Source organism: Elaeis guineensis, chromosome 4 (assembly GCF_000442705.2).
Source record: "Elaeis guineensis isolate ETL-2024a chromosome 4, EG11, whole genome shotgun sequence".
In the NCBI taxonomy this organism is placed as follows: domain Eukaryota; kingdom Viridiplantae; phylum Streptophyta; class Magnoliopsida; order Arecales; family Arecaceae; genus Elaeis; species Elaeis guineensis.
The window spans coordinates 8,321,839-8,334,312 of NC_025996.2; the positions used below are offsets into that span (position 1 = coordinate 8,321,839).

General features: G+C 41.1%; 1 protein-coding gene across 1 annotated transcript; it reads left to right on the forward strand.

Moving 5' to 3' along the window:
- Positions 1 to 9,586: 9,586 nt before the first annotated feature.
- On the forward strand, positions 9,587 to 12,474 carry LOC105044054 (subtilisin-like protease SBT1.6). Its single transcript, XM_010921837.4, has one exon. It carries the CDS (start codon positions 9,738 to 9,740, stop codon positions 12,093 to 12,095), a length of 2,358 nt encoding a protein of 785 aa, XP_010920139.1. The 5' UTR covers positions 9,587 to 9,737; the 3' UTR covers positions 12,096 to 12,474.

A 12,474-nucleotide genomic window follows, 5' to 3' on the forward strand; every position in this document is an offset into this window, starting at 1 on the left:
GATTTGCATCCTTCCCTTCGTCTTCAAGTTCTTTGGGATCTCTTGAGCCCCTTTGATTTGCTTATGGCTTTCCTGCTGCTGAGGGATTAATTTTTAAATATTTGTTTTGTCGTTAACGCCTACTAGTTCTTGGACATTACAATTTGTGGCTTACGTATAGAATAATGAGGGCCAGTGAAGCATCTAATATCGTTTTCTGAATCTTTGTAAACCTTGATGGTAGCTTTAGTTGCATGAGTTTAAACCATGATCAATATGGCAGGTTCCCCATTTTCAAACTGGCCTTCTGATTGACACATGAAACGAAGTCTTTTTTATTTTGTGGAAAAAAATTGATTTTGATGAAAGAATTTATGCTTGTAGCATGCAATAACGAGAATCCGGCTTCCAAAAGATGATATTGCTTTTTCAGCATATGAGATGGAATACTGTGTGTACCCCTTGCATTTTGACAGCAGGAGTTTAAGATAACAAAGTGGAATATCTGCCTTTTGTCACTTTTACCTGCCTCTATATTCTATCAATTTTTGTTCTGACATGTTTTCAGGGAAGACCTTGACGTGATAAAAGAAGAAGAAGAGAGTCAGGATGTCATTATTTATTTTTATCATCTCCTTGTGGTAACCCCCCCAACCCCCTTTTTTTTTTTTAAAAAAAAATTCGGATTCTGACCTGCTTTACCTTAAGATAATCTTACCATAGTTAGGTTGAATCTCACCGGATATATTGTTCTTGGCCGTGTGATTTGCAAGAATTGTTTTTGTCCCCCCTGCCGTTTGAGAATTTCAGCATAAAATTATTATTAGTATTTGTATGATTATTGTTTCAAAAGAGAAGATTTGGTCAAGGCCTTGTCACTTTCTTTCGGTAAATAGAGAGGTAGCATCAGATTAGTCATCCTATTCCTCTCAATATATGTAACTGATGTTGAGTCAAAACTTGTGATGAAATCTTAGTTTAGCAATTGAAAATTTGAGGACCAGAATTGTTCGGATAAAATATGTGTCTCGAAGGTGTCAATTGCAGAGTGGGAACGCTGCTTGTAGTTGTTGCTAGCTACTTGAGTTTAATCGATGTAATAAAAAAAGTTGGGGTCTTGTATCTGCCCTTCAAGTTTTTTTTCCTCCTGAAAATGCGGCTGATAGGCAAATCTTCTTCGAAGCCATCAGTGTGCACCAAATTGAAAATTTTTGGGTGAATATATTAATCCACAAGTAACATGCGGTTAGAATACCATCGAGCATTTACTGGGATGGCACGGCTTGATTTCCATTAGAGTCAGCCTTCGAATATAAGGTGGGCATAGGATACAAACATTTCTAATCTTATGAAAAGGGTTTTGCTTCTGATTGGAGTCAGCCTTTGAAGGAAGGATGGGTATAGGGTTGAAAAATTGGAGATTGGTTTTTCTTATCCTTAAAAGAAAAGAGACAATCAGAATAATTTAACAATAATATTTGAATAATCTTATTAATCGAGAAGTAGCACGTGGTTAGAGTAATCGAACTGTTAATGCTGTTAGCGGATTGCTTTAGTTTGGACTGGGAAAATGAAGATCACTTTGTGGATGGAAAGTATCAGACTTGTGGAATGTAAAAAATGATACTTCTTTTTTTTTTGTGCCAGGTTTGAGATGATTCTGTCGGCTCGAGCAGGGCCTAGATTGTTTGATTCAAAATTGGGCCGAGCTTAGACTATGACCTCAACCCAAAATATATGTATATTAATAATTTATGTTTATATATTTAGTTATTTAGTACATAATTTATTATATAGCTTATTATATTATTACATTTTTTTTTTTAATTTTGAAACTTGACAGACAAAAGGGTACGAGAGATTAGAAGAACCCTAACTTCTCTTCCACAGTCCCTTTTTCTCTTCTTAATGATGCCACCTGCTGGCTCTCCACTCTGACCATCAATTCTGTCACCTTGACAACTAGTGCCTTGCTCTAACAATCGCTCATGCTTGACAACTAGCTCTCATCTCTCACTCCCTTTGTCCCTAACCAGTTCTTTGTCGCCTCCTTTTTGCGTCTCTTCACCCAGCTGGGCGACACCTCCTCCCGCCACCTTTGCTCTAAATGGCTGCTGCCTTTTCCACCTCTCTATTGCCCTAGTTGGCACCACCTCCTCTCCCTCTCTGTGTGTCTATACTAAACCAATCACCTCCTCCTCTCTCTCTGCCTCCCATATTAGACACTAACTCCTCTTGTTTCTCTAGGTGAATCCCTTCTTAGACAATGAGTCAATGAGTAACTTCAAATAATCTCTTTATTTGTAGATGGCCATCATGAGACTTCAAGGGATTGTAAAAAAATGTTAGTTATCTCGGGGCTCGGCCGAATTAAAAAACCAGCCCAGCCTAACTTTTGTTGAGTTCAGTTTGGTTTTTGGGCTCACAAGTTGGCCTAGTCTAGATTCCTGGGCTTGATTTCAAATTGGGCCGGGGTGAAGCTTGGCATTTTCTAACCAAACCTGGTCAAACAATAGAAATATATTTGATTTTAAATCAAAGTATGATATATCCTATATAAATGGAAGTATTAGAAAAAACCTAATGAACTAAACTCTCTCTCTATCTGTCAACCAAGACACCAATATGGAATGCTGGTTAATTAATGCACCACGCACCCTCACTGGCCCGAGAAATTATTAGGTAGACACATTCTATTGCAGGCAAAGTAAATAAAAAATCTACACATCAATTGATTGTTCATTAATTGCTATTTATGATGGATCATGATTGGCTGCGAGATGAAAGGGGCTAATCAAAAACCCATACAGTACTTTGTTTAGATAGAATGAGCCTACCTAATAATTTTTCACGTCCCGATACAATAGAGATAAGCATAACGGCTACCTTAGAACTCTTTATAATGACCTTGTATTCCTAGCTCTTTCAAAAGAAATATAGCTGTCAGTTGTCAAATGCTATAACTAAAACTTTCTTCTGCATATGCGCTCCAAGACTTGGACCAACTTTGTAGGCGACCGATAAGATGCAACTTTGCATATAATCTCCTAATAGGAACTCTGGTTGCTTTCTAGACTCAACCAACTCCTACGTTAATTAAGATATAAAATAAATTAATAAAAATTTGTACTCTAATCAATAAATAATTAACGAAAAAAGTTCTAGTAGAACTAGGATTCACAATTACTTCAACACTCTCTTACCCTCTCTTCTACTCAATGACTGGTTGGGTTGTATCTTTCATGCAAAAGAATGGTTGATCATCTTTTGCAGTCACAACCATTGGATCATACTTTGCAGAGTTTTTAAAGTATGACATTAGCTTTATGATTTAGGCTATGGATGGAAGTAAGGGATTGGAGTACTTTAGAAACTATACAGAGTCCAATCCAAAGGTTGATATCGGGAAAAAGGATCCAATCATTATTTGGTATAAAAGATACAATTTGAGCCCCTCAATGACTACGCCTCACAAGCTCTATACTCCAACCATCATTTTCACCACCTTGGTTCCTTCCTCCTGTCACGAACACAGTGAGGATATTCAACATGCACTCCTTCAATGTTCTCGTGCACTTCTTCAGGTTTGGCGTGAAGTTACCGATCACCATTCAAGTATTCTTCAAGTTAATTCCATCCAAGATCTAATTGCTTGTTGGTTAGAAAATTTTATAATTGATTATGATAAAACTACCATCTCTTATATAGCTTGGGCTATTTGGATCTCTGGAAACGAGTTTCTCTTTCAGGACAAGCAATCAATTCCGATTCTAACATCTCAAGGAGCCCATCATCTTGCATATAAATACTTGAGCATATTGGATAGCAGCCCCGATGCTGACGGTCTGCAGCACTAGGATTCAACAATTAGGGCTAAGCAAATAACTGAAATCGAAGAAACTGATCCAATCCGACCCAATAAACATGATCAATTGAAATATATAAATCAGGTGGAATCAGGTTGGGGTTTGTAAAAAATCGATTATTTATAGTCGGGTTCGATTCTTACACTTTTAAACCATATGAAACCAAATACAACGGATGTAGTATTTTATAAATTCATTTTTATTTTGGGACGGCGTCGTTTAGACTCAATACTTTTTTCTAAAAAATACCGCATCATCCATTTGGATTCATGAAAATATTAAAGTTGAATTGTTGATGGAAGTACATCAATTTGAGATAATTTTAAGATGAATCTTTCAGATATAGTTGCTTTCAGATGAGTAAATTTATTTATTTATTTTATTTTATATAAATTCAAAAATAAGTTCAAAATTTATAACTTATAATGTTTAGATTTTTTTTGTATTAAATTGATAAAAAAAATAAATAAGTTTAAATGGATCAATATTGGATTTAAAATTAATATTGGATCAATATTGAAGTCCAAACCGATACAACCCATCCGACTCTATTACAAACCATTCACTTTGGTTTCAAATGGTTTATACATGATGAACAGTCAGTAGCAAGTTGAATTTTCTTCAATCCGATTGGATTCGATCAAATAAAATTTTTCTCTCAACCCGATTGAACCCGATCCGTACTTAGCCCTATCAACAACTCTGAGAGCTCTTCTAACCCTCATCATCATTTGGTTTCTTAGGTATCCCCTTCCTGCGGCTGGGTAAAAGTGAACTTTGATGCATCTTGGGCAAATGCTGAAGCATCTGTTGGCTATATTATTCGAGACCGCCATGGAAATGTTTGATTTGCGACCTCAAGGAAGACTCAAACTCCTTCGGTGTGACTTGCTCAGCTCCATGCTATCTGAAAAGGCCTTAATATTGCTGTTATTTAGTTTGGGTTCAAATTTATTTAGTTGAAAGAAAATTCAGCTATCGTGGTCAAATGAATCTTATGACTCGTTTGGTTCACAGGAAAAAATTTTCTTCTCAAGAAGTAATTTTTTGAGAAATAACTTCTCAGAAAGTTACCTTTTGAAAATAGGATTTTGGTATGTTTGATTGACTATGAAAATGTGACTTATTATAAAGTAGCTTATGTTTGGATGAGTACTTATTTTTTTGAAAAAAATTATATAAAATACCTATTATACCCTTAGTAGATATAGAACCATATATTTTTACTCATAAACTTTATATAAATATAAATATAACATTAATATATTATAATATAACATTAGACCATAATAATTTATTATGTTAATATAATACTAATACATTAATATTATATTAATATAATATGAATATTTTAATATAATAAATTTATTAATATAGATATAAATATAATATAATATTAATATAAATATTATATTAATATTAAAAAATTATATTAATATAAATATTAAAATAATATTAAAATATAATAAATATTAATATTATATTTATATAAATATTAAGATAATATTATATTATTATTCAGTATTTCATTCTAACCATCCATTGATATTTTACTAAATTTTAGCTATAGGTCTTAAAAAAGTATTTTAGAAAAGAAAAAAAATCACCACTTCCTATATCATGAGAAGTGCTAAAACCCACCTCCTTCATGGATTTCTACTTCTCATGAAATGTGGGAAGTGACTTTTCACTCTCTCTTTTTTTTAAAATTCAATCAAACAAGAGGCACTTTTTCTACTTTTCAGAAAGTATCGCTTCCCCCTTTACTTCCCATCAACCAAACGAGTACTTAGATATTCATCAAAGCAAATCATTTGATTCTAATGGATGGCTTTGTCATCCTCTTCTTATTGACATTAAGCTTTGTTTACATTTTTTATAGCTTCTTCTTGGTATCCTATATTTTCCATGAAGCCAACCAACCTATTAATAGACTGCCTTGATTATATTGTTCAGCTAATTTTTTTTTTTGCTTCTCTGCTTCCCTATGAAATAAGGGTTCTTAGGACTGGGCTTACAGCCTAGGGAATCAGTTGATAACCAAGACGAAGCTTAACCACGCCATTGGAAAAATGAGAACCACAACCATCAAAAATAACTAGTCGAACAGAATCCAGAGGAAAATTTTAAAAACAAACAAGTGGCTGCCATTGGTTTCCTTCATAAAAAACACAAGCAAACTGGAAAGAAGAGATGACTATTTTGAATCTTTTAGATAAAGATGGTGAGCATTTATTTCCCTTTAATCCAAGCAATAACAATTAAGTAATCTCCTTCGCTCTAGAGCTTAGAGCTTAGAAACTACCAGGGACGGCAGCTGCTTCAAAACTTAGTTTTGCAGCATGTTAAGGATGGTCATGTAGCCACTTTGAGCCCACCCATACAAATTACTTGACTTTTGAGCCTAGATGGCAGTAGAGCCGGCAAATGTGATCTGACACATCAACTTGACTCAACCTACCACATCAACTTGATTCAACCCATCGTAAGTAAGTTTTGATTTGGGTTAAATAAATTTGGACTGTAAGTAGGTTTAATCTGTTTAATATTTGGATCAAATTTAGCTTTTCGAGAATCGAATTGGATCATATAATCTGTTTAATCTATTTAATCTATTTAAAATCTATTTAATATGTTTAAAAGCTGCTTAATCTATTTCTGTTCTTTTTACCCTGAGTTATTTTATTGGTTAATCTGTTTAAATCTATTTAACCTATTAAAAATTTAAATAGGCTTGGCTTGTTTTATAAACAAAATCATGCGGGTCATATTAGATTACTTAAAAAATAAATTATATTCAAATCTAAATTTTTAATTTATTTAATAAATAAATTAGATTCAAATTAATAAATTTTTGATGTAATTTATATTTAATACGATCTGTATCCGATATGACTCGAACCGGTTGCCACCCTTAGGTGGCAATGAGTTGGATCTCTCTGTCTACTGCTAAGCAACAGAACTCATGAGCTGCAAGGCATAATGGAATAAAGGATTTGGGGAAATCACTGGGCCAGAGAGAATAAATGACTACAACTATTTTTGTCTGCATGATCTTTGCATTACGCGGAGATGGAGAAATAACGCACTTGACATAACACTTCGGTGGAACCACATCAGATGGTCAAAAGCGGTCTAATTATTATTAGGGGACCCTTCATGGCTTCTGATTTTTGAGACATAGATCCGGTTTTAGTCAATCATTCTTACAAGTTTCTGCTGGAAGCCATGACTTTCTCCATCCTACCTGATTGGTCTATATGCCTCAAATAGATTATACATTGACCACCAAACTGCAATGCAAAGTTGTATCACTATACTCTGATTCTGTGTGTATTAGCAGTTCTAACATGCAAAACAAGTCTGGATATTACAAATTATACAATAATGCTATTGCAAAATTGTTTAGTGAGTATAAGATTTCAAGGTGAATGCTAAAGAAAAAATGTATATCAAGTGGTAAGCATCTAAGCTTGAATCAACCAAACTTAGGAGTAAGAAGGATAGGAACCTTCCCTCCCCTTCAAAACAAAAAGAAATTGAAACGACCTAATTTCGTTATAGATCAATAAATCACAAAATGTAAAGTAGCAACTCCATTGTTGGTCCTACTAAACAATTTTCTTTAATCTTTGTCGCCCCCAGATCCTTTAATCTTCATTGTTCCCAATAAATTCATACATGCCTTTATCACCTCTTTATAATAGGGTTACGGTCGCAAATTTAAATACATAAAATGTATTTGTGTTGATTCTTCCTTCCATAGAGGATACAAAATCTCACTGTTAGAGCTATGCCATGACTAAGTTCCATTTAGTTCCAAACCAAAATGTTATGGAAGATGGACTAATCAAAAAAGAATATTTATCGATTTTTCTCCTTTTGGTCAGTGCATAGAAACTAGAATGATGGAGATTTTAATCAGCAGAAAGTCTTCTCAAAAAAATCAGTGGAGACAAACAACGAAAAGGGAGAATCCAATAGAGTTTATAGTGGTTATGGTTATATGGAGTTTGAAACAAATGGGATGGAAATATAGAGGAGATGGGGTCATATCAAATGGTAGAGAAGAGGAGGGAGGGGACTAAGAGAAAATCAGGGGAAAAAAAAGGAAGACAGATATTAGGTTTCAGTAGGTCCTGAGGAAGAAAAAGAAAAAGGAGATGAAAAGGGTAGAGAAAGGTCAAATTATATGAGTTCTTCATCGGTTTCAATATTTTTTTTTAAAAAAAAAAAAAAAGGTAAAAGCTAATTTAATTATTTTTCATTTTCTTGGGGTGAATCTGCTGATAGACAATTAGTCATGTTGCAACAAAAAATTAAGCTGCGGGATATAATTATTTTTTTAAAATTTGAGATCCAGTATTTTTTGCTTAAATTTGAAAGATTGTTTCTTTAATTTTTTTCTAAAAATAAAATTTACGTTCAAATTTCAGTGTTTGAAGAAGACCACCATGGAATTTTAATGCCGAAACACCAATCTCATGAAATTATCGAACTGTTCTTTGCATCTCTTTAACTATTGTTATATAAAATTACAAGATTTGTTTCACCAATTTACAGAACAACAAAAAATGTAATTTATACATAGAGATGATTGCTTTCCTCTGCCTCTGAAGGATAAATGAGCATTCAACTTGTGAAATCACTGAACAATAGAACACACTGTGTTCATTGCTTACAAAACTCTAGACGTACAACTTAGATGTTAGAGTATATATAACAATACTTGAATCCCACCCAAATCTATACCTACTTGAATGGAGACAGACCCCTCATGACATCGCTTTGTTTAATGTTTGACAGGAGAGGCATCTACTTAATTCTGTTGGGGAATAGGGACAAATTTGGTTGGGAACCGACGGTCAAATTTGGAAGAAAACGAAGTCTGCTCGAGCGAATAGATTTCGAACATGGGAGAAATCAATGCCTACTTTTGGTGCCTTGGCTTTTAATGCTATCACTAGGTTGTGAGAGAAGAGTAAAGGCGCACTAAGAAGTGAGTGGCTAGGAAAAAGGGCTGAGAAGATGCTTGTTGTTGTTAAAGACACGGAAGAAAATAAAGACTGAAGTGGGATTGAAAGATGCCAAGTAACAACCAGCTGTCTTAAAGAGGTAATTTCATAGGAGAATAATTTAAAGAAGACGATACAATTATTATTTTAGATTAGATGCTTGTTTATCACTAAACCATGCTTTGCCGTACATTTGTTCATCCCGCCTTCCTCATCTCATGACACCTATTTCCCTGCTAAGTGAATATACTTTCCCATGATTCAATTATTACTGAAAAAAGAGATGAAAAATACACCTATGAGAGCAAATATATATATCAACTTTATGAACGATAAACACTAGATTCTCAGAAGCATTCCTTTTATCCTTCACATGCGTCTCAGAATAATGGGGGGATCATCAAATTAACTTTTTGTTAGAAACCTGGATTCCTTATAACGGTCATAATCTTAATTATGAATTTTTAATCTTAATCGCTTCCTTTCTTTAGTTAAAACTAGGAAGAACTGCAGCAGGATTCCCCTGTCCACACTTGTCCACCCTCAAAAGAATCATGGCTGACTCATCCCTCACAACAGAATTTTTTATTAAAAAAAGTTAAAAAAAAAAAAGAAAAGAGGAAAATATCCTCTCTTCCGCGCCCAACAGGCAAAGCTTAACCGAATATTTATGGGGTCTCCGCTCCCTAATCAATTAACCACATCACCACCCTCTTTAACCCCCCCAATCTCTCCGTGACTGTCTCACTCACCCCACCACCCAACTCTTCACTCCCTCTCCTGCGCCTCTCCTTGCTGTTTCTATATTTATCCACAAAAAAATATCATATCCTCCACACTCTCTCCCTACTCTCCTGTCCCCAACCCTTACTCTCAGATGGCTTCCTTCTCTTCCCATCTCTCTCTCCTCCTCCTCCTCCTCCTAACCCTAACCCTAGCAGCGGCGGAGGAGGAACGGAAATCCACAACTGCCACCGCTTCTTCCGAGAAGAGGAAGACGTACATCTTCCGCGTGGACCGCCGATCTAAGCCGTCTATTTTCCCCACCCATTCCCACTGGTATGCCTCCGCGGCGTTCGCCGGCGGCGGGGACCCTCTCCCACTCCTCCACGTCTACGACACCGTCTTCAACGGCTTCTCCGCTTCCCTCCACCCCGACCGCGCCGCCGAACTCGCCCGCCACCCGGCCGTCATCGCCGTCTTCGAGGACCGCCTCCGCCGCCTCCACACCACCCGCTCCCCCCAGTTCCTCGGACTTCGCACCCAGGTCGGCCTCTGGTCCAACTCCGACTACGGCTCCGATGTCATCGTCGGCGTCCTCGACACGGGCGTCTGGCCCGAGCGCCGGAGCTTCTCCGACCGCAACCTCGGCCCTGTCCCCTCCCGCTGGCGGGGCGCCTGCGAGACTGGACCTGGCTTCCCTGCCTCCCTCTGCAACCGTAAGCTCGTCGGCGCCCGCTCCTTCTCCAAAGGCCACGACTCCAACGCCGCCGTCGGTGGTGCCGGCATCAACGGGACCGTCGAGTTCCGCTCTCCCCGTGACGCCGACGGCCACGGCACCCACACCGCTTCGACCGCCGCCGGCCGCTACGCCTTCCGCGCCAGCATGTCCGGTTACGCCGCCGGCGTCGCCAAGGGCGTCGCCCCCAAGGCCCGGATCGCGGCCTATAAGGTCTGCTTTAAGGGCGCCGGCTGCTTCGACTCGGACATCCTCGCCGGCTTCGACCGCGCCGTCGCCGACGGCGTCGACGTCATCTCCGTCTCCATCGGTGGCGGCGATGGCGTCGCCGCCCCCTACTACCTCGACCCCATTGCCATCGGCTCCTATGGCGCCGTCTCCAAAGGGGTTTTTGTCTCCTCCTCCGCCGGCAACGACGGCCCCACCGCGTTGTCGGTCACCAACCTTGCCCCCTGGCTGACAACCGTCGGCGCCGGCACCATCGACCGGACCTTCCCCGCCGAGGTCGTCCTTGGCGACGGTCGCCGGCTCGCCGGGGTCTCTATCTATTCCGGCAAGCCCCTTGCCGCCGGTGCGATGCTCCCCGTGGTGTACCCGGGCAAGTCCGGCGGTCTCTCCGCCTCCCTCTGCATGGAGAACTCCCTGGATCCCAAGCTGGTTCAGGGCAAGATCGTGATCTGCGACCGTGGCAGCAGCCCCCGCGTCGCCAAGGGGGTGGTCGTCAAGGAGGCTGGTGGCGCTGGGATGATCCTCGCCAACGGCATCTCCAATGGCGAGGGCCTCGTCGGCGACGCCCATGTGCTGCCCGCTTGCTCCGTCGGGTCCGACGAGGGCGACGCCCTCAAGGCCTACGTCTCCTCCGCTGCCAACCCCACGGCCACCATTGCATTCAAGGGGACGGTGGTCGGGGTGAAGCCCGCTCCGGTGGTGGCCTCCTTCTCCGGCCGCGGACCGAACGGTCTCAGCCCAGAGATCCTCAAGCCGGACCTCATCGCCCCGGGGGTCAACATCCTCGCCGCGTGGACCGACGCCGTGGGGCCCACGGGGCTGGACTCCGACGGCCGGAAGACGGAGTTCAACATCCTCTCTGGGACCTCTATGGCGTGCCCCCACGTGAGCGGCGCGGCGGCGCTCCTCAAGTCGGCGCACCCGGGGTGGAGCCCGGCGGCGATCCGGTCGGCGATGATGACCACGGCGAGCCTCGTGGACAACCGACAAAAGCCGGTGACCGACGAATCGACCGGCGGGGCCGCGACGCCGTTGGACGTCGGGGCCGGGCACCTGAACCTCGACCGGGCCATGGACCCCGGCCTGGTGTACGACCTCGGGGACCAGGATTACGTGGCCTTCCTCTGCGCTCTGGGTTACGGGCCGAATGCGATCCAGGTGATCACCCACGCGCCGGCGAGCTGCCCAGCGAAGCGGCCGGCGGCAGAGAACCTGAACTACCCTTCGATGTCGGTGGTGTTCAACGGGATGGCAGGTGGCGCCCAGAGCAAGACGGTGGTGCGGACGGTGACGAACGTGGGAGCGAAGGCGGAGGCGGTGTACAAGGCGAATGTGGAGGTGGTGGGGAAGGGGTTGACGGTGAAGGTGAAGCCCGCGAAGCTGGAATTCACGGCGGGGGTGAAGAAACGGAGCTTCGCGGTGATGGTAACGGCGACTGGGGACGGAAACCGTGCAGACGGAGGGGTGGGTTACGGGTATCTGACGTGGTCGGATGGGACTCACGAGGTCCGGAGCCCTATCGTGGTCTCGCGGATCCAGCCCTTGTGATGCCGGGAAGACGGTGGGTGGGTGGGGAGACCGGCCGGGCTGCGTATTAAACCGTATCTGGTCCAGTGCGGTCCGGTCCGGGTGGGACAAATGTCTCGAAGACATCTGCGAGTAGTGAAAATGTGAGAGATTATTAAAAAAAAAAAAGAGGGGTAAGATTGCGAGGAAGAGAGAGTGGGTATAGTGTTGTAAGCTTTTGGAGTTTGCTACTTTGTTTATTGCTCTCGTGGTGGGGCTTGACCTCAAGGATGGAGGGCCGGTTGGATGTTCAGTATGTGATCTTGCACTACTAAGACGTCTTAGTCTAGTGTGACATTTAATTTTGGCTTGACACGTGCATGACACGTGCGTGATAGGAAAAAGAAGTATTTTTCCTTTA